Source organism: Bufo bufo, chromosome 1, assembly GCF_905171765.1.
Source record: "Bufo bufo chromosome 1, aBufBuf1.1, whole genome shotgun sequence".
NCBI classification, from domain to species: Eukaryota; Metazoa; Chordata; class Amphibia; order Anura; family Bufonidae; genus Bufo; species Bufo bufo.
Genome location: NC_053389.1, coordinates 824,208,415 through 824,233,827, shown reverse-complemented (window position 1 = coordinate 824,233,827; position 25,413 = coordinate 824,208,415). Strand labels below are relative to the sequence as shown.

The following is a 25,413-nucleotide window of genomic DNA, read 5'->3' as shown; positions in this document are numbered from 1 at the left end:
GCCCCACCCGATATGAGTGGTATTTTCTGTAGTTCTCTCTTCTCATCAGTTTAATCCCTGTTACGTCCCCAATCTGGGGTCCATTTATTAAATAGATTTTTCGAACGGGGAGATGGTTAAAAAAATGCTGGCTCCCTCCCCTTTGTTTGAATCCACGCCACGGTCACTGCTTTTGCGCCGTGCAATTTACTGCCCCACCCGTTATGAGTGGTATTTTCTGTAGTTCTCTCTTCTCATTAGTTTAATCCCTGTTATGTCCCCAATCTGGGGTCCATTTATGAAATTGATTTTTCGAACGGGGAGATGGTTAAAAAAATGCTGGCTCCCTCCCCTTTGTTTGAATCCATGCCACGGTCACAGCGTCTGCGCCGTGCAATTTACTGTCACACCCGATATGAGTGCTATTTTCTGTAGTACTATTCTCATCAGTTTAATCCCTGTTACGTCCCATATCAGAGTGGAATTGCCTTTTGTGAAAAATAATTTAGGCCTGGTACCTTCGACTGCCTTCACAGTGACAGACCAAACTCTGATACACCAAACTGAATTGATTTTAGGATCCGGGAGATGGAAAAAGCAGCTTGGTCGGTCCTCTTACTCCCAAGTTGGGGCACTGCGCGTGCACGGAGCAATGTGCTGTGACACCCTATATTAGTGGTGTCTTAACTAGTACTATTCCTATCAGTTTAATCCCTGTTACGTCCCCTATCTGGGTACGTGTGTCGAATTGATTAACCATTGTCGAATTAACGAACCATTACGACATCCTGGAATAATTTAGTTCTGAGCTTTGTACTTGCTTTGTATTGGAATTGATGGAGATTTTTTAAATTGTCTGCCTTATTTCTAATAAACTATTAAGAGACTTTATTATGATTTTTTTTATTTTATGTATTAAAAACCCACCCATACAACTTTAAAAAAAAATATTAAAAAATTTAAGGTTTTTCTATGAAAAATTATCCAGCCGATCGCTTTTGGTCTGATCATAATGAAGTAACGGCCTTATCATCTGGGGTGTGGCAACATTGCCAACACACTCATAGAGGTGATGATCGCTTCATTGTGATACGCAAGCCCCTTCACCACAACAAGGTAACGATCACGAAGGGAAATTGACACATGTATGTGTTTTTTTTTGTTTTGTTTTGTTTTTGCAGCCACAGTGCAGCACCAGAGGCCAGAAAAATTAGGCATGTACACATGCCTGAAAAATAATGTTATTGTTGCAGCCGCTGTTGTAGCAGCGGCCGGAAAAATTGATGTTTTCAAGGCAGAAAGGTGACTAAAACATTGCGGCTTGAACCCTAGTTGGTGGCGGAGAATTCACGAAAGTCATCCGGCATGCAGAGATTAAATACAGCAGCGTGGGGACCATTTTGAGGCCAAGGCATGTCATCAGGCCCTTTGTTAGTCAATCGTATCCCCCACTGTCAGTCCCTTCGGGATCCATGCCTCATTCATCTTAATAAAGGTGAGGAAATCAACACTTTTTTGACCGAGGCGACTTCTTTTGTCAGTGACAATGCCTCCTGCTGCACTGAAGGTCCTTTCTGACAGGACACATGAAGCAGGGCAGGCCAGAAGTTCTATCGCAAACTGGGATAGCTCAGGCCACAGGTCAAGCCTGCACACCCAGTAGTCAAGGGGTTCATCGCTCCTCAGAGTGTCGATATCTGCAGTTAAGGCGAGGTAGTCTGCTACCTGTCGGTCGAGTCGTTCTCTAAGGCTGGATCCCGAAGGGCTGTGGCGATGTGTAGGACTGAAAAAGCTCTGCATGTCCTCCATCAACAACACATCTGTAAAGCGTTCTGTCCTTGCCGCCGTGGTCGTGGTAGGAGGAGGATTACTTTCACCTCTTCCCCTGTTAGATTCCCGTTGTGCTGTGACATCCCCCTTATAAGCTGTGTAAAGCATATTTTTTAGTTTTGTTTTGAACTGCTGCATCCTTTCTGACTTTCGGTAAGTTGGTAACATTTCCGCCACTTTCTGCTTATACCGGGGGTCTAGTAGCATGGCCACCCAGTACAGGTCGTTCTCCTTCATCCTTTTTATACGAGGGTCCCTCAACAGACATGACAGCATGAAAGACCCCATTTGCACAAGGTTGGATGCCGAGCTACTCATTTCCCGTTCCTCGTCCTCACTGATGTCATTGACGGTCTGTTCTTTACCCCAGCCACGTACAACACCAAGGGTCACAGATAGGTGACAACAACGAGCACCCTGGGATGACTGCTGTGGTTGGTCTTCCTCCTCCTCAAAGCCACATTCCTCCTCTGACTCCTCTTCCCCAGACTCCTCTTCCAGCGTTGCCGCAGGTCCAGCAAGCGATGATGACAAGGCTATTTCTGGTGGTGATGGTGACCGCAACTCTTCCTCTTCGCGCTCATCTACAGCCTGATCCAGCACTCTTCGCAGTTGATGGCTTTTTCTTGTTGGAGCAGGCGGTCGAACATTAGGAGTGTTGAATTCCAACGTGTCGTGCTGTCGCAAATCAAGCGCCTCACTGGCATGTTGTTTCAGCGCTGAATGTCTGAAAAGTGCGCCATGGCCGTGTAGGAACGCCTGAAATGGCCACACACCTTCCTGGCCTGCTTGAGGACGTCCTGTAAGCCTGGGGACTTAGACACAAAGCGTTGTACGATGAGATTCAACACATGTGCCATGCACGGCACATGTGACAACTTGCCCAAATTCAATGCCGCCAACAAATTGCTTCCATTGTCACACACCACTTTGCCGATCTCCAGTTGGTGCGGGGTCAGCCACTGATCCACCTGTGCGTTCAGGGTGGACAGGAGTGCTGGTCCGGTGTGGCTCTCTGCTTTCAGGCAAGTCAACCCCAAGACAGCGTGACACTGTCGTATCCGGGCTGTGGAATAGCCCTTGGGGAGCTGGGGGGATTCAGTTGATGTGCAGCCAGACACCGCAGCAGAAGAGGACTCAGCCGAGGAGGTTATCGAAGAGGATGGAGGCTTGGGCAGATAAGTGGCAGATGAGGTTTAACACTGACAAATGTAAAGTTATGCACATGGGAAGGAATAATGCAAGTCACCCATACATACACCCTGTACAGAATTATTAGGCAAATGAGTATTTTGACCACATCATCCTCTTTATGCATGTTGTCTTACTCCAAGCTGTATAGGCTCGAAAGCCTACTACCAATTAAGCATATTAGGAGATGTGCATCTCTGTAATGAGAAGGGGTGTGGTCTAATGACATCAACACCCTATATCAGGTGTGCATAATTATTAGGCAACTTCCTTTCCTTTGGCAAAATGGGTCAAAAGAAGGACTTGACAGGCTCAGAAAAGTCAAAAATAGTGAGATATCTTGCAGAGGGATGCAGCACTCTTAAAATTGCAAAGCTTCTGAAGCGTGATCATCGAACAATCAAGCGTTTCATTCAAAATAGTCAACAGGGTCGCAAGAAGCGTGTGGAAAAACCAAGGCGCAAAATAACTGCCCATGAACTGAGAAAAGTCAAGCGTGCAGCTGCCAAGATGCCACTTGCCACTAGTTTGGCCATATTTCAGAGCTGCAACATCACTGGAGTGCCCAAAAGCACAAGGTGTGCAATACTCAGAGACATGGCCAAGGTAAGAAAGGCTGAAAGACGACCACCACTGAACAAGACACACAAGCTGAAACGTCAAGACTGGGCCAAGAAATATCTCAAGACTGATTTTTCTAAGGTTTTATGGACTGATGAAATGAGAGTGAGTCTTGATGGGCCAGATGGATGGGCCCGTGGCTGGATTGGTAAAGGGCAGAGAGCTCCAGTCCGACTCAGACACCAGCAAGGTAGAGGTGGAGTACTGGTTTGGGCTGGTATCATCAAAGATGAGCTTGTGGGGCCTTTTCGGGTTGAGGATGGAGTCAAGCTCAACTCCCAGTCCTACTGCCAGTTTCTGGAAGACACCTTCTTCAAGCAGTGGTACAGGAAGAAGTCTGCATCCTTCAAGAAAAACATGATTTTCATGCAGGACAATGCTCCATCACACGCGTCCAAGTACTCCACAGCGTGGCTGGCAAGAAAGGGTATAAAAGAAGAAAATCTAATGACATGGCATCCTTGTTCACCTGATCTGAACCCCATTGAGAACCTGTGGTCCATCATCAAATGTGAGATTTACAAGGAGGGAAAACAGTACACCTCTCTGAACAGTGTCTGGGAGGCTGTGGTTGCTGCTGCACGCAATGTTGATGGTGAACAGATCAAAACACTGACAGAATCCATGGATGGCAGGCTTTTGAGTGTCCTTGCAAAGAAAGGTGGCTATATTGGTCACTGATTTGTTTTTGTTTTGTTTTTGAATGTCAGAAATGTATATTGTGAATGTTGAGATGTTATATTGGTTTCACTGGTAAAAATAAATAATTGAAATGGGTATATATTTGTTTTTTGTTAAGTTGCCTAATAATTATGCACTTGAATAGTCACCTGCGCACACAGATATCCCCCTAAAATAGCTAAAACTAAAAACAAACTAAAAACTACTTCCAAAAATATTCAGCTTTGATATCAATGAGTTTTTTGGGTTCATTGAGAACATGGTTGTTGTTCAATAATAAAATTAATCCTCAAAAATACAACTTGCCTAATAATTCTGCACTCCCTGTACTAAATGGTAAAACACTCGGTAACACTGACATGGAAAAGGATCTAGGAATTTTAATAAACAGCAAACTAAGCTGCAAAAAACAGTGTCAGGCAGCTGCTGCCAAAGCCAATAAGATAATGGGTTGCATCAAAAGGGACATAGATGCTCGTGATGAGAACATATTCCTACTACTTTACAAATCACTGGTCAGACCACACATGGAGTACTGTGTACAATTCTGGGCTCCTGTGAACAAGGCAGACATAGCAGAGCTGGAGAGGGTCCAGAGGAGGGCAACTAAAGTAATAACTGGAATTGGGCAACTACAGTACCCTGAAAGATTATCAAAATTAGGGTTATTCACGTTAGAAAAAAGACGACTGAGGGGAGATCTAATTACTATGTATAAATATATCAGGGGGCAGTACAGAGATCTATCCCATCATCAATTTATCCCCAGGACTGTGACTGTGACGAGGGGACATCCTCTGCGTTTGGAGGAAAGAAGGTTTGTACACAAACACAGAAAAGGGTTCTTTACGGTAAGAGCAGTGAGACTATGGAACTCTCTGCCTGAGGAGGTGGTGATGGTGAGTACAATAAAGGAATTCAAGAGGGGCCTGGATGTATTTCTGGAGTGTAATAATATTACAGGCTATAGCTACTAGAGAGGGGTCGTTGATCCAGGGAGTTATTCTGATTGCCTGATTGGAGTCGGGAAGGAATTTTTTATTCCCCTAAAGTGAGGAAAATTGGCTTCTACCTCACAGGGTTTTTTTTTGCCTTCCTCTGGATCAACTTGTAGGATGACAGGCCGAACTGGATGGACAAATGTCTTTTTTCGGTCTTATGTACTATGTTACTATGTTACTATGTTACTATGATGGAGTAGGAGGAGTAGAGGAGGTGGCAGCAGGCCTGCCTGCAAGTCGTGGCGGTGTCACCAACTCTGCTGCAGAGCCACGCATTCCATGCTTGGCAGCCGTCAGCAGGTTGACCCAATGCGCAGTGTAGGTGATATACCTGCCCTGACCGTGCTTTGCAGACCAGGTATCAGTGGTCAGATGGACCCTTGCCCCAACACTGTATGCCAGAGATGCCATGACTTCCTTTTCAATCACTGAGTAGAGGTTTGGGATTGCCTTTTTTGAAAAAAAAATTTGTCCGGGTACCTTCCACTGTGGTGTCCCAATAGCGACAAATTTTTTGAAGGCCTCAGAATCCACCAGCTGGTATGGTAAAAGCTGGCGGGCTAAGAGTTCCGTCAAGCCAGCTGTCAGACGCCGAGAAAGGGGGTGACTCTGTGACATTGGCTTCCTACGCTCAAACATTTCCTTTACAGACACCTGACTGTGGGCATATGAGATGGAACTGCTGAAGGTGAGAGGCGGAGTGGCGGGTGGTTGAGAGGGGGCAAGGAGGACAGCAGTGGTTGACGTGGCTGAAGATGCTGGACCAGGAGGAGGATGGTGGCTTTGAGCTTGTGTGCTACTTCTACTCATCATCATGTGTTGATCCCATAGGCGTTTGTGATGTGCGATCATGTGCATTCGCAAAGCAGTTGTACCTAGGTGGGTGTTGGATTTCCCACGACTCAGTTTCTTTTGGCACAGGTTGCAAATGGCATCGCTGTTGTCAGAGGCAGACACACAAAAAGAATGCCACACTGCTGAGCTTTGCAATGACGGCATTCTGGTGGTGGCAGCAGCATGTGTTGATTGGCGTGCTGTCTGGCTGACCCCGGCTGCCGATACATGCTGTCTGACTGTGCCACTAGCTCTTGCGACGACCTCCCCCTGCTTCCAACTCGTCTCCTCCTTCTCTATGTCTCCCCTTCTGAACTTTCCCCCTCTTCTTCTTCTCTTCGAGCAGGCACCCACGGGGCATCCACGGACACATCGTCATCATCAACCACTTCACTTGTATCTGACACCTCAGCAAAGGAAGCAGCAGCGGGTACTTCATCATCATCACACTGTACGTCCATGTGTGTAATGCTGCCTGACTGAGACATATCCCTGTTATCTCCATCCTCTGGCAATAATGGTTGCGCATCACTAATTTCATCCAACTGATGTGTAAATAACTCCTCTGAGGGATCAAGTGAAGCGGCTGTGGTGGCTGTGGTGGTAGTGGTGGTGGTGGAGGAGGGCGGGAGAGTGGTAACTTGAGAGCAGGTGACCAAAGCTGAGCTGGAGGAGGATGGTGCGTCAAGGTTTTTAGCGGAAGTTGTTGAAGATTGGGTGTCCTGTGTAAGCCAGTCAACTATTTTCTCTGAATTTTTTGGGTTCAGGGTACGTGGCCTCTGAACACTGGGCATTATTCCAGGGCCAGTGGAAATCACCAGTAAGCACAGTCAGGGCCGTTATATCTCCATAACAGCAGACTGGGTATATGCAGTGGCGGCTGGGCCTGAGGCGGATAGCAGGTTGGCACATGTCCTTCCACCACCACGGATTGCAGGGCGCTTCAGTTTGCCTCCTGTTGCTTCCTCCTCCTACTCTGTTTCCTCATCCTCTACCAGCTCCTCATCCGGTCAGCATAACACCTTCACCACCAACTTCAGCACAGCCAGGGGTAAACAACAGCAGGAAGTTTTTAAACTTATCTGTTTGGGGGACAAACCCCACACTGCGCAGGAGCTGTGGACGGGCCTTGAACAACAGACCGATAAGTGGTTTGTGCCAGTCAGCCTCAAGCCCGGCCTGGTGGTGTGCGATAATGGGTGAAATCTCGTAGCAACTCTGGGACTAGCCGGTTTGATGCACATCCCTTGCCTGGCTCATGTGCTGAATTTGGTGGTGCAGAGATTCCTTAAAAATTTCCCCGATATGTCAGAGCTGCTGCATAAAATGCGGGCCGTCTGTGCGCGCTTTCGGCGTTCTCACCCTGCTGCTGCTCGCCTGTCAGCGCTGCAGCGTAACTTCGGCCTTCCGGCTCACCGCCTCATATGCGACGTGCCCACAAGGTGGAACTCCACCTTGCACATGCTGGCCAGACTGTGCGAGCAGCATCAGGCGATAGTGGAGTTTCAGCTGCAGCACGCACGGGTGAGTCGCTCGGCGGAACAGCACCACTTCACCACCAATGACTGGGCCTCCATGCGAGACCTGTGTTCCTTGTTGCGCTGTTTCGAGTACTCCACCAACATGGCCAGTGCCGTTAACGCCGTTCTCAGCGTTACTATCCCACTTCTATGCCTCTTTGAAAAAACGCTCCTGGCGTTGATGGAAGAGGATGTGGCACAGAAGGAGGAGGAGTAAGAGGGATCATTTCGTAGGGTTTCCGACCAGTCATTCCCAAGTTGCTCCGAGGGTGGGTTCCTGCACCCACAAACCCAAGGTACACAATTGTCCAGCCAGGGCACAGTTCTGGAGGATGACGAGGTGGAGGATGAGGAGCAGGAGATGGAGGAGGAGGGACCATGTTCACAGCAGGGTGGCACCCAGACCAGCTCATGGCCATCACTGGTGCGTGGATGGGGGGATACAGAGGACACAGACGATACACCTCCCACAGAGGACAGCTTTTCGTTGCCTCTGGGCAGCCTGGCACACATGAGCGATTACATGCTGCAGTGTCTCCGCAACGACCGCGGAGTTGCCCACATTCTAACTTGTGATGATTACTGGGTGGCCACGCTGCTGGATCCCCATTACAAGTACAACGTACCGTCCTTAATTCCCTCACTGGAGCGTGATCGTCAGATGCGCGAGTACAAGCGCACGCTGGTAGATGCGCTGCTGGTGGCATTCCCACCTGACAGCAGGGTCACAGTTGAAGCACAAGGGGAAGGCAGAATACGAGAAAGAGGTCGCCAATGCAGCTGGGGCACCACCAGCACCTCAGAAGGCAGGGTTAGCATGGCCGAAATGTGGAAAAGCTTTGTCAGCACGCCACAACAACCAGCACCACCAGCTGATATAGAACGTCTTAGCAGGAGGCAGCATTTAACCAACATGTTGGAGCAGTATGTGTGCACACACCTACACGTACTGAATGACGGGTCTGCCCCCTTCAACTTCTGGGTCTCCAAATTGGGCACATGGCCGGAGCTTGCCCTTTACGCCTTGGAGGTGCTGGCCTGCCCTGCAGCCAGTATATTATCTGAACATGTGTTTAGCACGGCAGGGGGCGTCATTACAGACAAGCGCAGCCGCCTGTCCACAGCCAATGTGGACAAGCTCACGTTCATTAAAATGAACCAGGCATGGATCCCTTAAGACTTGTCCGTGCAGAATAGACATGTATACCCGCACTAAGCAGCCATTGTTATACTGCAGCGCAATTGCTCATGTTTGTATTTTGGATATTTCACACTCTTTTGGAGTGTACCTTAACCACTTCCCATCTGGGCCCTTTGCCCCCTTCCTGACCAGGCCAAATTTTGCAAAACTGACATATCTCACTTTATGTGGTAATAACTTTGGAACGCCTTTATTTATCCAAGTCACTCAGAGATTGTTTTCTCGTGACACATTGTACTTCATGATAGTCATAAATTTGAGTCAAAATATTTCACCTTTATTTATGAAAAAATCCCAAATTTAACCAAAAATTTGAAAAATTCGCAATTTTCTAAATTTCAATTTCTCTGCTTTCAAAACAGAAAGTGATACCTCATAAAATAGTTATTATTTAACATTTCCCATATTTCTACTTTATGTTGGCATCATTTTGGAAATGTCATTTTATTTTTTTAGGACGTTAGAAGGCTTAGAAGTTTAGAAGCAATTCTTCAAATTTTTAAGAAAATTGCCAAAACCCACTTTATAAGGACCAGTTCAGGTCTGAAGTCACTTTGTGGGGCCTACATAGTGGATACCCCCATAAATGACCCCATTGTAGAAACTACACCCCTCAAGGTATTCAAAACCGATTTTACAAACTTTGTTAACCCTTTAGGCGTTCCACAAGAATTAAAGGAAAATGGAGATCAAATTTTTAAATTTCACTTTTTTGGCAGATTTTCCATTTTAATCAATTTTTTTCTTTAACACATCGATGGTTAACAGCCAAACAAAACTCAATATTTATTACCCAGATTCTGCGGTTTACAGAAACACCCCACATGTGGTCGTAAACTGCTGTATGGGCACACGGCAGGGCGCAGAAGAAAAGGAACTCCACATGGTTTTTAGATGCCATGTCCCATTTGAAGCCCCCTGATGCACCCTTACAGTAGAAACTCCCAAGAAGTGACCCCATTTTGGAAACTAGGGGATAAGGTGCCAGTTTATTAGTACTATTTTTGGGTACATAGGATTTTTTGATCATTCATTATAACACTTTATGGGGCAAGGTGACCAAAAAATTGGTTGTTTTAGCACAGTTTCTATTTATTTATTTTTACAGCGTTCACCTGAGGGGTTCAGTCAAGTGACATTTTTATAGAGCAGATTGTTACGGACGTGGCAATACCTAATATGTATACTTTTTCTCATTTATTAAAGTTTTACACAATAATAGCATTTTTGAAACCAAAAAATTATGTTTTAATGTGTCCATGTTCTGAGAGCTATAGTTTTTTTATTTTTTGAGAGATTTTCTTATGTAGGGGCTCATTTTTTGCGGGATGAGGTGACGGTTTTATTGGTACTATTTTGTGGACATACGCGTTTTTGATCACTTGGTGTTGCACCTTTTGTGATGCAAGGTGACAAAAATTGCTTGTTTTGACACAGTTTTTTTTTTTTTTTTTTACGGTGTTCACCCGAGGGGTTAGGTCATGTGATATTTTTATAGAGCTGGTTTTTACGGACGCGGCAATACCTAATATGTATACTTTTTTTATTTGTTTCACTTTAACACAATAATAGCATTTTTTAAACCAAAAAAATGAAGTTTTAGTGTCTCCATGTTCTAAGAGCTATAGTTTTTTTATTTTTTGAGAGATTTTCTTATGTAGGGGCTCATTTTTTGCGGGATGAGGTGACGGTTTTATTGGTACCATTTTGTGGGACATACGCGTTTTTGATCACTTGGTGTTGCACCTTTTGTGATGCAAGGTGACAAAAAATTGCTTGTTTTGACACAGTTTTTTTTTATTTATTTTTTACGGTGTTCACCCGAGGGGTTAGTTCATGGGATATTTTTATAGAGCTGGTTTTTACGGACGCGGCAATACTAAATATGTCTATTTTATTTTATTTTTTCTATTTTTAATTTTTTTTTTTATTCCTTACTTGGGATTTTTTTTTTTTTACATGTGAACCTTTTTTTTATTTTATTTTTTCAACCCTTTATTTTATTTTTATTTTATTTTACACTTTTCGTCCCCTATAAGGTCATACAAGACCTCTGGGGGACATTTACTTCACTTTTTTTATTTTTTTGTCACTGTTGATTTCTCCTGTAACTGGGGCTGACATGCACCCCTATAGAGGCTGTACAGCAGCAATCCTGCGCTGTACAGCCTCAGAGCAGGGCTGATCGAGGTCTCTGAGAGACCTCACACAGCTCCTGCACTCTCCGGTCCCGGCGGTCACATGACCGCCGGGCCGGAACAGGAAGCGCACAGCGCTTCCTGCTCTGCAGACACAGCGCTCGGTGAGCGCTGTGTCTGCAGCGATCGTGAAGGCAGGGACACCTGGGCACTGTCCCTGCCTTATCTCTGGGTTGCCCTGCTGTCACTGACAGCGGGCAACCCGATCAGCAGCTGCACGATTAGCGTGCAGCTGCTATTTCTGACAGGACGTTTTAAAACGTGCTGTCAGAAATAGACGTCCACCCATAGGACGTTTATATCCTATGGGCGGACGTGAGGCGGTTAATTTTACAAAATTAAATTAAAACCAAAAACCTTTGTTGGCTATCTCGTCCTTCTCCACCGCCGCTTCCACCCACTCCACTACGTTCACCGCCTTCTCAAACTCCTACTCCATATGGAACTCCACCTCATAAATCAATATTTTTTTTTTTTAACGTGTTTTATTTTATATCATTTCACTACTTTGTCATTTACATTTTCTGGAGAAATTCACCAATTTTTGGGTGTATAGTACCACTGTTATACCTAGTAGGCCGGTTAAAAAAAACTAATAAAAAATTGTCATTAACATTTTCTGGTGAAATTCACCATTTTTTGGGTGTATAGTAGCACTGCTCCACCTAGTAGGCCGGTTAAAAAAAATAATAATTGTCAGTTACATTTTATGGTGAAATTCACCAATTTTTGGTTGTATAGTACCACTGCTATACCTAGTAGGCCGGTTAAAAAAAAATAAAAAATTGTCATTAACATTTTCTGGTGAAATTAACAAATTTTTGGTGTATAGTACCACTGCTATACCTAGTAGGCCGGTTAAAAAATAAAAATAAATTATCATTAACATTTTCTGGTGAATTTAACCCATTTTTGGGTGTATAGTACCACTGCTATACCTAGTAGGTCGGTTAAAAAAAAAATTGTCATTAACATTTTCTGGTGAAATTAACCAATTTTTGGGTGTATAGTACCACTGCTCCACCTAGTAGGGTGGTTAAACAAAAATTGTCAATTACATTTAATGGAGAAATTCACCAATTTTTGGGTGTATAGTACCACTGCTATACCTAGTAGACTGGTAAAAAAAAAAAAAAAAATTGTCAGTTACATTTTCTTGTGAAATTCATAAATTTTTTGGTGTGATGTACCACTGCTATAACTATTAGACCGGTAAAAAAAAAAAAACATTTGTCAGTTACATTTTATGGTCAAATTCACCAATTTTTGGGTGTATAAGTACCTCTGCTATACCTAGTAGGCCGGTTAACAAAAAATATAAAAAATTGTCAGTTACATTTTATGGTCAAATTCACCAATTTCTGGGTGTATAGTACCACTGTTATACCTATTATACCGGTAAAAAAAAAATAAAAAAATTAGCAGTTACATTTTCTGGTGAAATTCACAATTTTTTGTTGTGAAGTATTACTGCTATACCTATTAGACCGGTAAAAAAAAAAGCATTTGTCAGTTACATTTTATGGTCAAATTCACCAATTTTTGAGTGTAATATATCCCTCCTCTACCTAGTTGACAGCTTAATAAATTTCAGTAATTTTTATTTTACATTTTCGGGTGACAATAAACAATTGTTTTCTGTCATAGACCCCTGCTCTACCAAGTAGACAGGTTAATTAATTTCTGTAATGTTTCTGTTACATTCTTGGGTTGACATTATACAATTTTAGACGTGAATAAACCCCTGCTCTGCATAGGTGACAGGGAATACAATTTCTGAAATGCTTCTTTAATTGATGCGCGCCACCTCCTTTGATTCAATGTTTAAACTTAAACAAGTTGTACCACATTTAAGCTTCAATACTTTGTCCCACATTTCCGCTATACTCTTTTGGCCAACATTTGTGCCTCAATAGCTTTTCCCACAATTACACTTGACTCTTTTGGCCCACATTTGGGCTTCTGTAATTTGTCCCACATTTGCACCTCAATAGCTTTTCCCACATTTCTTCTTAATCCCAAAAGTTTTTTATAAATTTATCTCCCTTAAATTTGGTCTCTTTTTCTCATGCTCCCTCTCCGGCCTGGAACCCTGATTCCCCGCCACCCGTAATCACCATGGTAGGCGCATAAAAGAATATCGAAAGTTGATAGAGCAGATGTCAAATTGGATCGTGAACATCAGGAGGACGTGCGACATGGTGGGGCAGTAAGTATGCACACGCCTACACAAACTAACTGACAGGGGTCAGCCCCTGCAACTTCTGTGTCTCCAAATTGGGCACATGGCCTGAGCTTGCCCTTTAACCCTCGGAGGTGCTGGCCTGCCCTGCAGCCGGTGTATTGTCTGAACGTGTGTTTAGCACGACTGGAGGGTTATATTTCCCAATGTTCTGGGGTGTACCCTAATTTAAAAAAATAAAAATAAATTTTAAAACAAAAAGCAGTGTAGGCTACCTCCTCCTCCTCCACCGCCCCTTCCACCTACACCACCACATCCACCGACTCCTTAACCTCCTACTCCATATGGACCTTGTCCTCCTAGATCAAGATTATTATTTTTTATTTTTACTTATTTTATGTTATTTAAAGTCATTTCCCTATCCACATTTGTTTGCAGAGCACTTGCCATGCTCTTAACCACATTTTGATGCCATTGCAGCCCTCTAGCCCTTTCCATGACATTTTTACAGACATTTTAGTGCTCAAAAGTTTGGGTCCCCATTGACTTCAATGGGGTTCGGGGTCAAGTTCGGGTCAAGTTCGTCCGAACCCGTCGAACCCATACATCCAGGTGTCCGCTCAACTCTAGTCGCTGGACTTTAGGACTGTTATGGTACCTTTGGAGTGAGGTGCCTTTGGCTGTTGACCCTCTCACAACACTCTGTCGGTTAATCTGTAAGGAGTCAGGGTGATTCTCATCTCCTTCCAACTCTAGACTAGACTAAGACTCACTGAAAACTTCTTGTAGCCCCTTGGTAGGAAACTGGACTGGCCCACTTCTGCCCAAAAGGGGGAGAATAGAATGGTAAGTTCCATTCTATCTAAAGATCTCTCTGCCATATACGCAGCCACCTGCTGGTGAACCAGGCATAGTACATGTACAACAAATATCAGTTACATAGCAGAACAATTAATGCACAATGTAAGAGGACCTGTAAGAAATACACATACAAGAAATACATTATTTTTAGCCCATTAGAGACAGTAGCAGGGTATAGGAAAGATAGTACCACTCTTGGGTATTACATAAGATTACTTTTTTTTTTCTAAGATGAGAAAAATTGTTTTATACCTTATGGGGATTTTCATCCTTCCCTGGATGAGGTTTGCAGGGCAACAGGCTGAACTGGAAGGACTTTTTTCAGCCTTACAAAATATGTTGCTATGTAACTATTCAACTATTTATCTGATTCCCCAAGACTCCTCATTCTGGTTATTAGACAAGAAACTAGAAAAGCTACAATTTCTGGGGGAATTGTGTGAAGTGTTCCTGCCTCCACCAGTAGTCTACAACTGGAGTGGGCGGAGTAACTGGGTGGAGTGGCTTGAGTAACTGTTGTGTGGTTGGAGTGGCTGGAGAAACTGTGGAAAGGTTGGACTGGGCAGGGTAACTCTATGGAGTGGGCAGAGTAAGTGTGGAGTGTTTGGAGTGAGTAAAGATTGTAAACATTACACTAACAATTGATTGATCAAATTCTAACAGTGCACATGGCAAGCTTGATAGAGTGAGAAATGCATTTCAACTTTTATTTATTTATATAGCACATTTAATTGCAATGTTGTTGCCCAAAGTGCTTCACAGTTACATTTAAACATACATTTGCAAAAACATTAGCAGCCGATTTGTGTAGGTGGGCTTGAAAATGAGGGAGTGGTGGCAGTTTAGAAATCATGTCCTGATTTTTCTGCTCACACTCTAGCTTTTGTCACTCTGCTGGCTGCTCACACTCCTGGGTTCCTATGGCAACTCACTCTACAGCTAGGGCAGAGAATAGCGGTTAAAAACAAACTGCTCCAACTTGCTCACTTCACTGGCGGTTGCCATCTTCAAACGGTTGGAGTTTAAAAATTATAAATCCTACAGTGAAGAGCTTTATATTGTGAGAATCACAAGACCCAGACCTACATTCATTTATGCATAGTGTGTCTCTGAAATATTAAAAATGAAGGCACAGTCGCAGTTTAGAAATTGCCCTTGAAATTTGAAGTGGCTAGAGGGAAGTTTCAATGAATGTCAATGGGCGGCGTGAGTTGCAAACAAATGGTCATATTGTGAAAACTATCAGGACTATGGCTTATCCGTGGACATTTTGTAGTGGCAGCAGGGATAGCTGAACGTTTTGATATAAGATTTGTGAAGGTGGGCTTGAGGGAGTGGTGGCAGTTTAGACATCATGTCCTGATTTTTCAGCTCACACTCTAGCTTTTGTCAGCTCGCAACTCTAGTATTGAACATTCATTCCTATGGGACCAATTTCGCCACAGAAAAAGCCGATATTTCGTGAACCATTTGGCGAAAAATTCCACAAAGTAATAGCACGCCAAATGGGAACAATCCGCAAGTTTCGATATATTACTGTCTATGTAGTGTAAAAACTTTGGGAGGAGTAAGGGTGGTAAATTTGGCTATAATAAGAAGAATATATATGTGAGATAACAGTAAGTGGTCTTGCCATGCAGGAACACTTAATTATAAAATTGCCATAAACTCTTGGTTGCGCCATATATATTTCCATAAACATTATTTATTCACCAGATCACACTCCTACGAAGTGTTTCCTGTATGGCTTTCTTGATGTCTTTATTCCTCAGACTGTATATTATAGGGTTAACCAAAGGAGTGAATACAGTATATAGCATGGACAGGATTTTACCCATGGAGAATGTTAGGACTTTTGTTGGGACAACATAAACAATGAACATAGTCCAGTAGAAAATGGAGACCACAATGAGGTGGGAGCTACAGGTGGAGAAGGCTTTCTGTCTACCGGTACTGGATGAGATGCTTAAGACTGCTAATACTATATAAGTGTAAGACACTACAATGATTGTGGTTGGGATTAATATAATAGGGATACCAATAGCATAAATCTCCAACTGGATAATAAAGGTGTCTGAACAGGCAAGATTTAGAAAAAGGATAATGTCACAGAAAAAATGATCAATAACATTTGGCCCACAGAACTCTAACATTGATATTGTTATGCTGTTAGTCAAAGTAATAGTAAAACTGGCCAACCAACACATGGCGGACAATTTTATACAATGGATATTTGTCATTATAGAAGCATAACGTAGAGGATTACAGATGGCCACATATCTGTCATAGGACATCACAGCGAGAAGAAAGCACTCAAATGCTTCAGAGGAACAAAAGAAATACAACTGAGTGATGCAGTCAATAAAAGTGATGGTTTTCCCGTGATTCAGTAGAATCTGGAGCATGTTGGGGACAATATTTGTGATCACCATGACATCACTGATGGACAGTTGTGAGATGAAGAAGTACATTGGAGTTTGGAGGTTCTTGCTGGTAGACACCAGTGTGGTGATCAGAAGATTCCCACATATTGTCCCACAGTAAACCACCAGAAGAAGACAGAACAGGAAAATTCGAGAAAATTGGCTGGTTTGAAATCCTAAAAGGAAAAATTCCGTTGCTGCGGTCACATTGTTCTCCTGCACAGAGAACAAATAGTCATGTTATAATAACCTAAAAGCAACAACAGGTATGTATGTATGTATATATGTATGTACGTATGTGAGAATGTATGTGTGTATGTATGTGTGTATGTACGTATGTGAGAATGTATGTGTGTATGTATGTGTGTATGTATGTATATGTGTATGTACAGTACAGACCAAAAGTTTGGACACACCTTCTCATTCAAAGAGTTTTCTTTATTTTCATATGACTATGAAGACATCAAAACTATGAATTAACACATGTGGAATTATATACATAACAAACAAGTGTGAAACAACTGAAAATATGTCATATTCTAGGTTCTTCAAAGTAGCCACCTTTTGCTTTGATTACTTCTTTGCACACTTTTGGCATTCTCTTAATGAGCTTCAAGAGGTAGTCCTCTGAAATGGTCTTCCAACAGTCTTGAAGGAGTTCCCAGAGATGCTTAGCACTTGTTGGCCCTTTTGCCTTCACTCTGCAGTCCAGCTCACCCCAAACCATCTCGTTTGGGTTCAGGTCCGGTGACTGTGGAGGCCAGGTCATCTGGTGCAGCACCCCATCACTCTCCTTCATGGTCAAATAGCCCTTACTTTCAAAGTTTTCCCAATTTTTCGGCTGACTGACTGACCTTCATTTCTTAAAGTAATGATGGCCACTCGTTTTTCTTTACTTAGCTGCTTTTTCTTGCCATAATACAAATTCTAACAGTCTATTCAGTAGGACTATCAGCTGTGTATCCACCTGACTTCTCCTCAACGCCACTGATGGTCCCAACCCCATTTATAAGGCAAGAAATCCCACTTATTAAACCTGACAGGGCACACCTGTGAAGTGAAAACCATTTCAGGGGACTACCTCTTGAAGCTCATCAAGAGAATGCCAAGAGTGTGCAAAGCAGTAATCAAAGCAAAAGGTGGCTACTTTGAAGAACCTAGAATATGACATATTTTCAGTTGTTTCACACTTGTTTGTTATGTATATAATTCCACATGTGTTAATTTAGTTTTGATGCCTTCAGTGTGAATCTACAATTTTCATAGTCATGAAAATAAAGAAAACTCTTTGAATGAGAAGGTGTGTCCAAACTTTTGGTCTGTACTGTACGTATGTGAGAATGTATGTGTGTATGTATGTATGTGTGTATGTATGTATGTGAGAATGTATGTGTGTGTGCATGAACCTATGTATGTATGTACGTGTGTATGTATGTGTATGCATGTATGTATGTATGTGTGTATGTGTGTGTATGTATGTGTGTATGTATGTGTGTGTGTATGCATGTATGTATGTGTGTATGTGTGTATGTATGTGTGTATGTATGTGTGTAGGCAGACAAGGGTGGGGCTGTGGTGGTCCTAGATAGTTACATTTACAAAAAGCAAAACCTCGCTATGTTAGAGGATAATAGTATCTACCTTGAGCTCGACCACAACCCCCACTTATCAACAGGAGATGCTGTGACTATTGACTCATGGCTTGGAACATGGTTTCATTAACCAAAAACAACTGGACTATATATTTATCCCACATGCAGTGGTTCCAATTTTCCATTCCCTACCAAAAATTCATAAGGGAAGTTTCCCTCCAGCCATGAGGCCCATAGTCGCTGGCATAGGCTCCTTCACAGAGAGATTGTCCGCCTGGGTAGACAGTATCCTCCAGCCGCTGGTTCAATCCATACCTGCCTATCTACAGAATACTAGAGCAGTGCTGCAGATTTTAGATGGGAACAGCACTTCTCTTGGATCACAGCGGATGTTACATCCTTATACACCGGTGATCCCCCACACTTTGGCTATGGTTTGGGTTTGATAGAATGTCTATTCTGACTTTTCTCCTACTTTCCAGATTTTGTTTGTCGGGGTTGTGCTTTTTCTGTTGAAAACATAATGTCTTCATGTTCTCTCGCAACTTACTTCTTGCAATTGACAGGAGTTTCACATGTGGCGAAATTTTCGCCCTCCATGGCAAACTTTATATGGCATGTTGGGAATGTCACTTTTATTTCAGCAGATAACCCTTGGAGCGGCTCCTGAGATGGTACGGTCGCTATATCCGATGACCTGCTGTTCGGTAGTGGTCAGGCGATTCTGCGGCCGTGCAATCTTTTGGGACCTTTCTCCATAATAACCATTGCTGTCTAAAATTCACTATTTTACACGACATTACCACCATTGGCCTTCCTTGATCTCTCTTTGGAGGGCGACTCTGCGACTCATCAAGGTCCACTCCAGCACCTATTGCAAGGGACATGTCAGGCAACACAACTCTCATGGCCACATCTTGCCATCCTCCACATGTGGTCCGTAATATCCCTAAGGGGAATTTATCGGGCCAAAAGAAATTGTTCTAAAGATGACAAATTAAAAATGGAGATGGAGACAGTGGCCATGAGACTTGCGGAGCGCAGATACCCTCCTTGGACCTTAGATCGAGCTAGGGCCAACATATTTAATAGACCCAGAGACAGGCTCGTTTTTCCGGAAAAAGCGCAACCCGACGCACTCTCATGTATAAATAGACAAACCAATGCAGCCGCAAAAAATGTTCCCTGTTTTGTCACCAACTATAGTTTGGAATTTTCACAAATTTGCGCCATAGTCACTAAACACCTATCTGTTCTAAATTGTGACGAACAGTGGTCTGACATCAGCTCAGCAGGTGTCAGATGAAGTGCACGTCGCGCACCGACTATTGGGCAAAAAATCAGCCCAAGTCTTTTCACTGATAGTGACATCAATAAAAAAGAAAAAAGTGCTTGGCTGAGACACAAAGGCACATTTAAATGCGGCCACCGCATCTGTACGGCCACCGCATCTGTACGGCCACCGCATCTGTACGGCCACCGCATCTGTATGGCCACCGCATCTGTTCGTGCTGCAATTACATTAAAACAGGTTCAGCAGTTGTTTCAACAGCCACTCACAACTCCTTTACTAACAAATAATATGTAAATTGCAACACGGACCATGTGGTGTACGGCATTACCGGCTCTATATGCAATCTGCAATATATTGGATGCACAACCAATGGTTTAAAGTCAGAATCTGTAAACACCTTTCAGACATCCCACATACCAGAGAGAGAAATGTTTCAGCGGCCAGTCTACATTTCGCGGTCTCCCATCAGGGAGATACCGCAGGTTTTCGGGTTCAGGCCCTAGAAAGGGTTAATCCTCCTGCCAGAGGAGGTGACTATAAGCGTAAGCTCCTTAAACAGGGAGTCCTACTGGATTTTTTGTATGGGTTCCCGAGTCCCAGCAGGGTTAAATCGCAAACATGATCTAATCCTGCATTACTGATCTTTGCTCAGATATACTTTTAAAACAGTTTATGTGTTTTTTGACATATCCAACTTTTTATTTCTATATGTGTCTTTGCCCTACATGGCATTTGGATAGTAGGTGGAACCCAATTTGTGTCCACTCCTGCTAATCCAAACCACCTGCGAGTGCCAGGAAGTTCAGCTATTTAAGTTTGTAGCCATTCAGCAACCAATGTGTCATGAATAAGGATCAGTATTAGAGCATCCGAAACATGTAGACCTGCTTGCCGTGTTGGATTGTTTTTTATCCTGTGTTATTTTGGAATAAAGAAGAATGTCTTTTTTGGAAAGCTGGACATCCCGTCTTATTTTCATACATGTATGTATTTGTGTATGTATGTATGTATGTGTGTATGTACAGTACAGACCAAAAGTTTGGACACACCTTCTCATTCAAAGAGTTTTCTTTATTTTCATGACTATGAAAATTGTAGATTCACACTGAAGGCATCAAAACTTTGAATTAACACATGTGGAATTATATACATAACAAACAAGTGTGAAACAACTGAAAATATGTCATATTCTAGGTTCTTCAAAGTAGACACCTTTTGCTTTGATTACTGCTTTGCACACTCTTGGCATTCTCTTGATGAGCTTCAAGAGGTAGTCCTCTGAAATGGTTTTCACTTCACAGGTGTGCCCTGTCAGTTTTAATAAGTGGGATTTCTTGCCGTATAAATGGGGTTGGGACCATCAGTGGCGTTGAGGAGAAGTCAGGTGGATACACAGCTGATAGTCCTACTGAATAGACTGTTAAAATTTGTATTATGGCAAGAAAAAAGCAGCTAAGTAAAGAAAAACGAGTGGCCATCATTACTTTAAGAAATGAAGGTCAGTCAGTCAGCCGAAAAATTGGGAAAACTTTGAAAGTAAGGGCTATTTGACCATGAAGGAGAGTGATGGGGTGCTGCACCAGATGACCTGGCCTCCACAGTCACCGGACCTGAACCCAATCGAGATGGTTTGGGGTGAGCTGGACCGCAGAGTGAAGGCAAAAGGGCCAACAAGTTCTAAGCATCTCTGGGAACTCCTTCAAGACTGTTGGAAGACCATTTCAGGGGACTACCTCTTAAAGCTCATCAAGAGAATGCCAAGAGTGTGCAAAGCAGTAATCAAAGCAAAAGGTGGCTACTTTGAAGAACCTAGAATATGACATATTTTCAGTTGATTCACACTTGTTTGTTATGTATATAATTCCACATGTGTTAATTCATAGTTTTGATGCCTTCATAGTCATGAAAATAAAGAAAACTCTTTGAATGAGAAGGTGCGTCCAAACTTTTGGTCTGTACTGTATGTGCCACGAAAACTAAAAAACGCAACCATCCATTTCAACTAAACGTGGTATACACATCTCTTGCTACCTGGAAAGAAATCTTGCTGGGTCTCAGCTCTCTAGGACGTACCGTTCTCGAGATATTCCCAAAAAACTACCTGCATTAGCCAATACAAGCCTGCCAGCCTTTCACTTAAATCCTAACTGCCATACACACGGTCACATGTCCCTTATCAGCCAATAGAAGCTCGCAGGTCCTACTCCAGGTTACCATAACAACTGATCACAGGTTTTAGCAGTTCACAGGTCCTGAAATATTCAGTCATATAACGTATGATGGCACAGCTACATGCATGGGGGGCAGGGGCCACTATTAAACGGACGGGCGCTGTGGAGTTCACTGTTAAAGGGGCGGTCACTGTTAAAGGGGCGGTCACTGTGAAAGTCACTGTTAAAGGGGCGGTCACTGTGAAAGTCACTGTTAAAGGGGAGGTCACAGTTAAAGGGGGGGGTCACTGTTAAAGGGGCAGTCTCTGTAAAAGTCACTGTTAAAGGGGCGTTCACCGTGGAGGTCACTGTGAAAGGGGTGGTCACTGTTAAAGGGGCGGTCCCTCTGAAAGAGGTGGCCTTTGTGAAAGTCACTGTTAAAGTGGCAGTCACTGTAAAAGTTAGTGTTAAAGGGGCAGTCACCGTGAAAGTCGCTGTTAAAGGGGCGGTTACTGTTAAAGCAGTGGTCACTGTGAAAAACACTGTTAAAGGGGTGTTTACTGTGGAGGTCACTGTGAAAGGGGCGGTCACTGTTAAAAGGGCGGTCCCTGTAAAAAAGTGACTGTTAAAGGGGCGGTCACCTTTAAAGTGGCGACCATTGTGAAAGTGACTGCTAAACGGGCAGTGACTGTTAAAATGGCAGTTACCGTGGAGATCACTGTTAAAGGGGCGGTCACTGTAAAAGGCACTGTTAAAGGGGTGGTCACTGTGAAAGTCACTGTTAAAGGGGCGGTCACTGTGAAAGTCACTGTTAAAGGGGCAGTCACTGTGAAAGTCACTGTTATAGGGGCGGTCATTGTGAAAGTCACTGTTAAAGAAACAACACTGTGAAAATCACTGTTAAAGGTGTGGTCACTGTAAAAGTCACTGTTAAAGGGGCATTCACCGTGGAGGTCACTATGAAATGGGTGGTCACTGTTAAAGGGGCGGTCCCTGTGAAAGTCACTGTTAAAGGGGCGGTCACCGTTAAAGAGGCGGCCTTTGTGAAAGTGACTGTTAAACGGGCAGTCACTGTAAAAGTCACTGTTAAAGGGGCGGTAACTGTAAAAGTCACTGTTAAATGGGCGGTCACTGTGAAAGTCACTGTTAAAGGGCTGTCACTGTTAAAGGGGCGGTAACTGTAAAAGTCACTGTTAAATGGGCGGTCACTGTGAAAGTCACTGTTAAAGGGGAGGTCACTGTGAAAGAAATGGTCCCTGTCAAAGGGGTGGTCACTGTGAAAGTCACTGTTAAAGTGGTTTTCACCGTGGAGGTCACTGTAAAAAGTGGCGGTCACTGTTAAAGGGGCGGCCATTGTAAAAGTGACTGTTAAACGGGCAGTCACTGTTAAATGGGCGGTTCACCGTGGAGGTCACTGTTAAAAGGGCGGTCACTGTGAAAGTCACTGTTAAAGGGGCGGTCATTGTGAAAGTCACTATTAAAGGGGCAGTCATTGTGAAAGTCACTATTAAAGGGGCAGTCATTGTGAAAGTCACTGTTAAGGGGCGGTCACTGTGAAAGTCACTATTATAGGGGCGGTCACTGTGAAATGGGCGGTCACTGTGAATGTTACTGTTAAAGGGGCGGTCACTGTGAAAGTGACTGTTAAAGGGGAGGTCACTGTAAAAGTGACTGTTAAAGGGGCGGTCACTGTGAAATTCACTTTTAATGGGGCAATCACTGTTAAAGTCACTGTTAAAGGGGCAGTCACAGTGAAAGTCACTGTTAAAGGTGCAGTCACTATTACAGGGGCGGTCACTGTTAATGGGGCAGTCACTATTACAGGAGCGGTCACTGTGAAAGTCATTGTTAAAGGGGTGGTCTCTGAAAAGTCACTGTTAAAGAGGCGGTCACTGTAAAAGTCACTGTTAAATGGGCAGTCACTGTGAAAGTCACTGTTAACCCCTTAAGGACTCGGCCCTATTTCATCTTACGGACTTGGCAATTTTTTGCAAATCTGACCAGTGTCACTTTAAGTGTTGATAACTTTAAAACGCTTTGACTTATCCAGGCCATTCTCAGATTATTTTTTCGTCAAATATTGTACTTCGTGACACTGGTCAGGGCGCAGAAGTCAAAAAAAATAATTTTTATTTATAAAAAAAATAACAAATTTACCAAAAATTTGTAAAAAATTGCCATTTTCCAAGTTTTAATTTCTCTACTTCTATAATACATAGTAATACCTCCAAAAATAGTTATTACTTTACATTCCCCATATGTCTACTTCATGTTTGGATCATTTTGGGAATGATACTTTATTTTTTGGGGATGTTACAAGGCTTAGAAGTTTAGAAGCAAATCGTGAAATTTTTCAGAAATTTTCAAAAACCCAATTTTTAGGGACCAGTTCAGGTCTGAAGTCACTTTGCGAGGCTTACATAATAGAAACCACCCAAAAATAACCCCATTCTATAAACTACCCCCCTCAAGGTATTCAAAACTGATTTTACAAACTTTGTTAACCCTTTAGATGTTTCACAAGAATTAATGGAAAATAGAGATACAATTTCATAATTTCACTTTTTTGGCAGATTTTCCATTTTAATCAATTTTTGCCAGTTACAAACCAAGGGTTAACAGCCAAACCAAACTCAATATTTATGGCCCTGATTCTGTAGTTTACAGAAACACCCCATATGTGGTCGTAAACTACTGTATGGGCACATGGCAGGTCGCAAAAGGAAAGGAATGCCATACGGTTTTTGGTAGGCAGATTTTGCTGGACTGTTTTTTTTTACACCATGTCCCATTTGAAGCCCCCCTGATGCACCCCTAGAGTAGAAACTCCATAAAAGTGACCCCATCTAAGAAACTACACCCCTCAAGGGATTCAAAACTGATTTTACAAACTTCGTTAACCCTTTAGGTGTTCCATAAGAATTAATGGAAAATAGAGATACAATTTCAAAATTTCACTTTTTTGGCAGATTTTCCATTTTAATAATTTTTTTCCAGTTACAAAGCAAGGGTTAACAGCCAAACAAAACTCAATATTTATGGCCCTGATTCTGTAGTTTACAGAAACACGACATATGTGGTCGTAAACTACTGTACGGGCACACGGCAGGGAGCAGAAGGAAAGGAATGCCATGTGGTTTTTGGAAGGCAGATTTTGCTGGACTGTTTTTTTGACACCATGTCCCATTTGAAGCCCCCCTGATACACCCCTAGAGTAGAAACTCCAAAAAAGTGGCCCTATTTTAGAAACTACGGGATAGGGTGGCAGTATTTTTGGTACTAGTTTAGGGTACATATGATTTTTGGTTGCTCTATATTACACTTTTTGTAAGGCAAGGTAACAAGAAATAGCTGTTTTGGCACCGTTTTTATTTTTTGTTATTTACAACATTCATCTGACAGGTTAGATCATGTGATATTTTTATAGCCCAGGTTGTCACGGATGCGGCGATATCTAATATGTATACAATTTTTTATTTATGTAGGTTTTACACTATGATTTCAATTTTGAAGCAAAAAAAATCATGTTTTAGTGTATCCATAGTCTGAGAGCCATAATTTTTTCAGTTTTTGGGCGATTACCTTGGGTAGAATATTATTTTTGCAGGATGAGATGACGGGTTTTATTGGCACTATTTTGGGGTGCGTGTGACTTTTTGATCGCTTGCTATTACACTTTTTATAATGTAAGGTGACAAAAAATGGTATATTTTGCACAGTTTTTATTTAGAAATTTTTACGGTGTTCATCTGAAAGGTTAGATCATGTGATATTTTTATAGAGCCGGTCGATACGGACGCAGCGATACCTAATATGTATATATATTTTTTATTTATGTAAGTTTTACACAATAAT

General features: G+C 42.8%; 1 protein-coding gene across 1 annotated transcript; it reads right to left on the bottom strand.

The window, feature by feature from the left end:
* Positions 1–15,808: 15,808 nt before the first annotated feature.
* LOC120989578 (olfactory receptor 6-like) lies at positions 15,809–19,022 on the bottom strand. The gene is made up of 2 exons (XM_040417779.1): positions 18,918–19,022; positions 15,809–16,738 (listed from the first exon to the last, which is right to left on the bottom strand). The coding sequence occupies exons 1-2, from the start codon at positions 19,020–19,022 to the stop codon at positions 15,809–15,811; spliced, it is 1,035 nt and encodes a 344-aa protein (XP_040273713.1).
* Between the last annotated feature and the right edge of the window lie 6,391 nt (positions 19,023–25,413).

What these genes read in the sequence shown, in the direction of transcription:
- LOC120989578 (XM_040417779.1), bottom strand. Translation starts at nt 19,022, where the DNA reads ATGAGAGTTGTGTTGCCTGACATGTCCCTTGCAATAGGTGCTGGAGTG. An exon ending in ATCAAGGAAGGCCAATGGTG is followed by an intron (nt 16,739 to 18,917) that starts GTAATGTCGTGT and finishes TTCTCTGTGCAG; the next exon opens with GAGAACAATGTGACCGCAGC.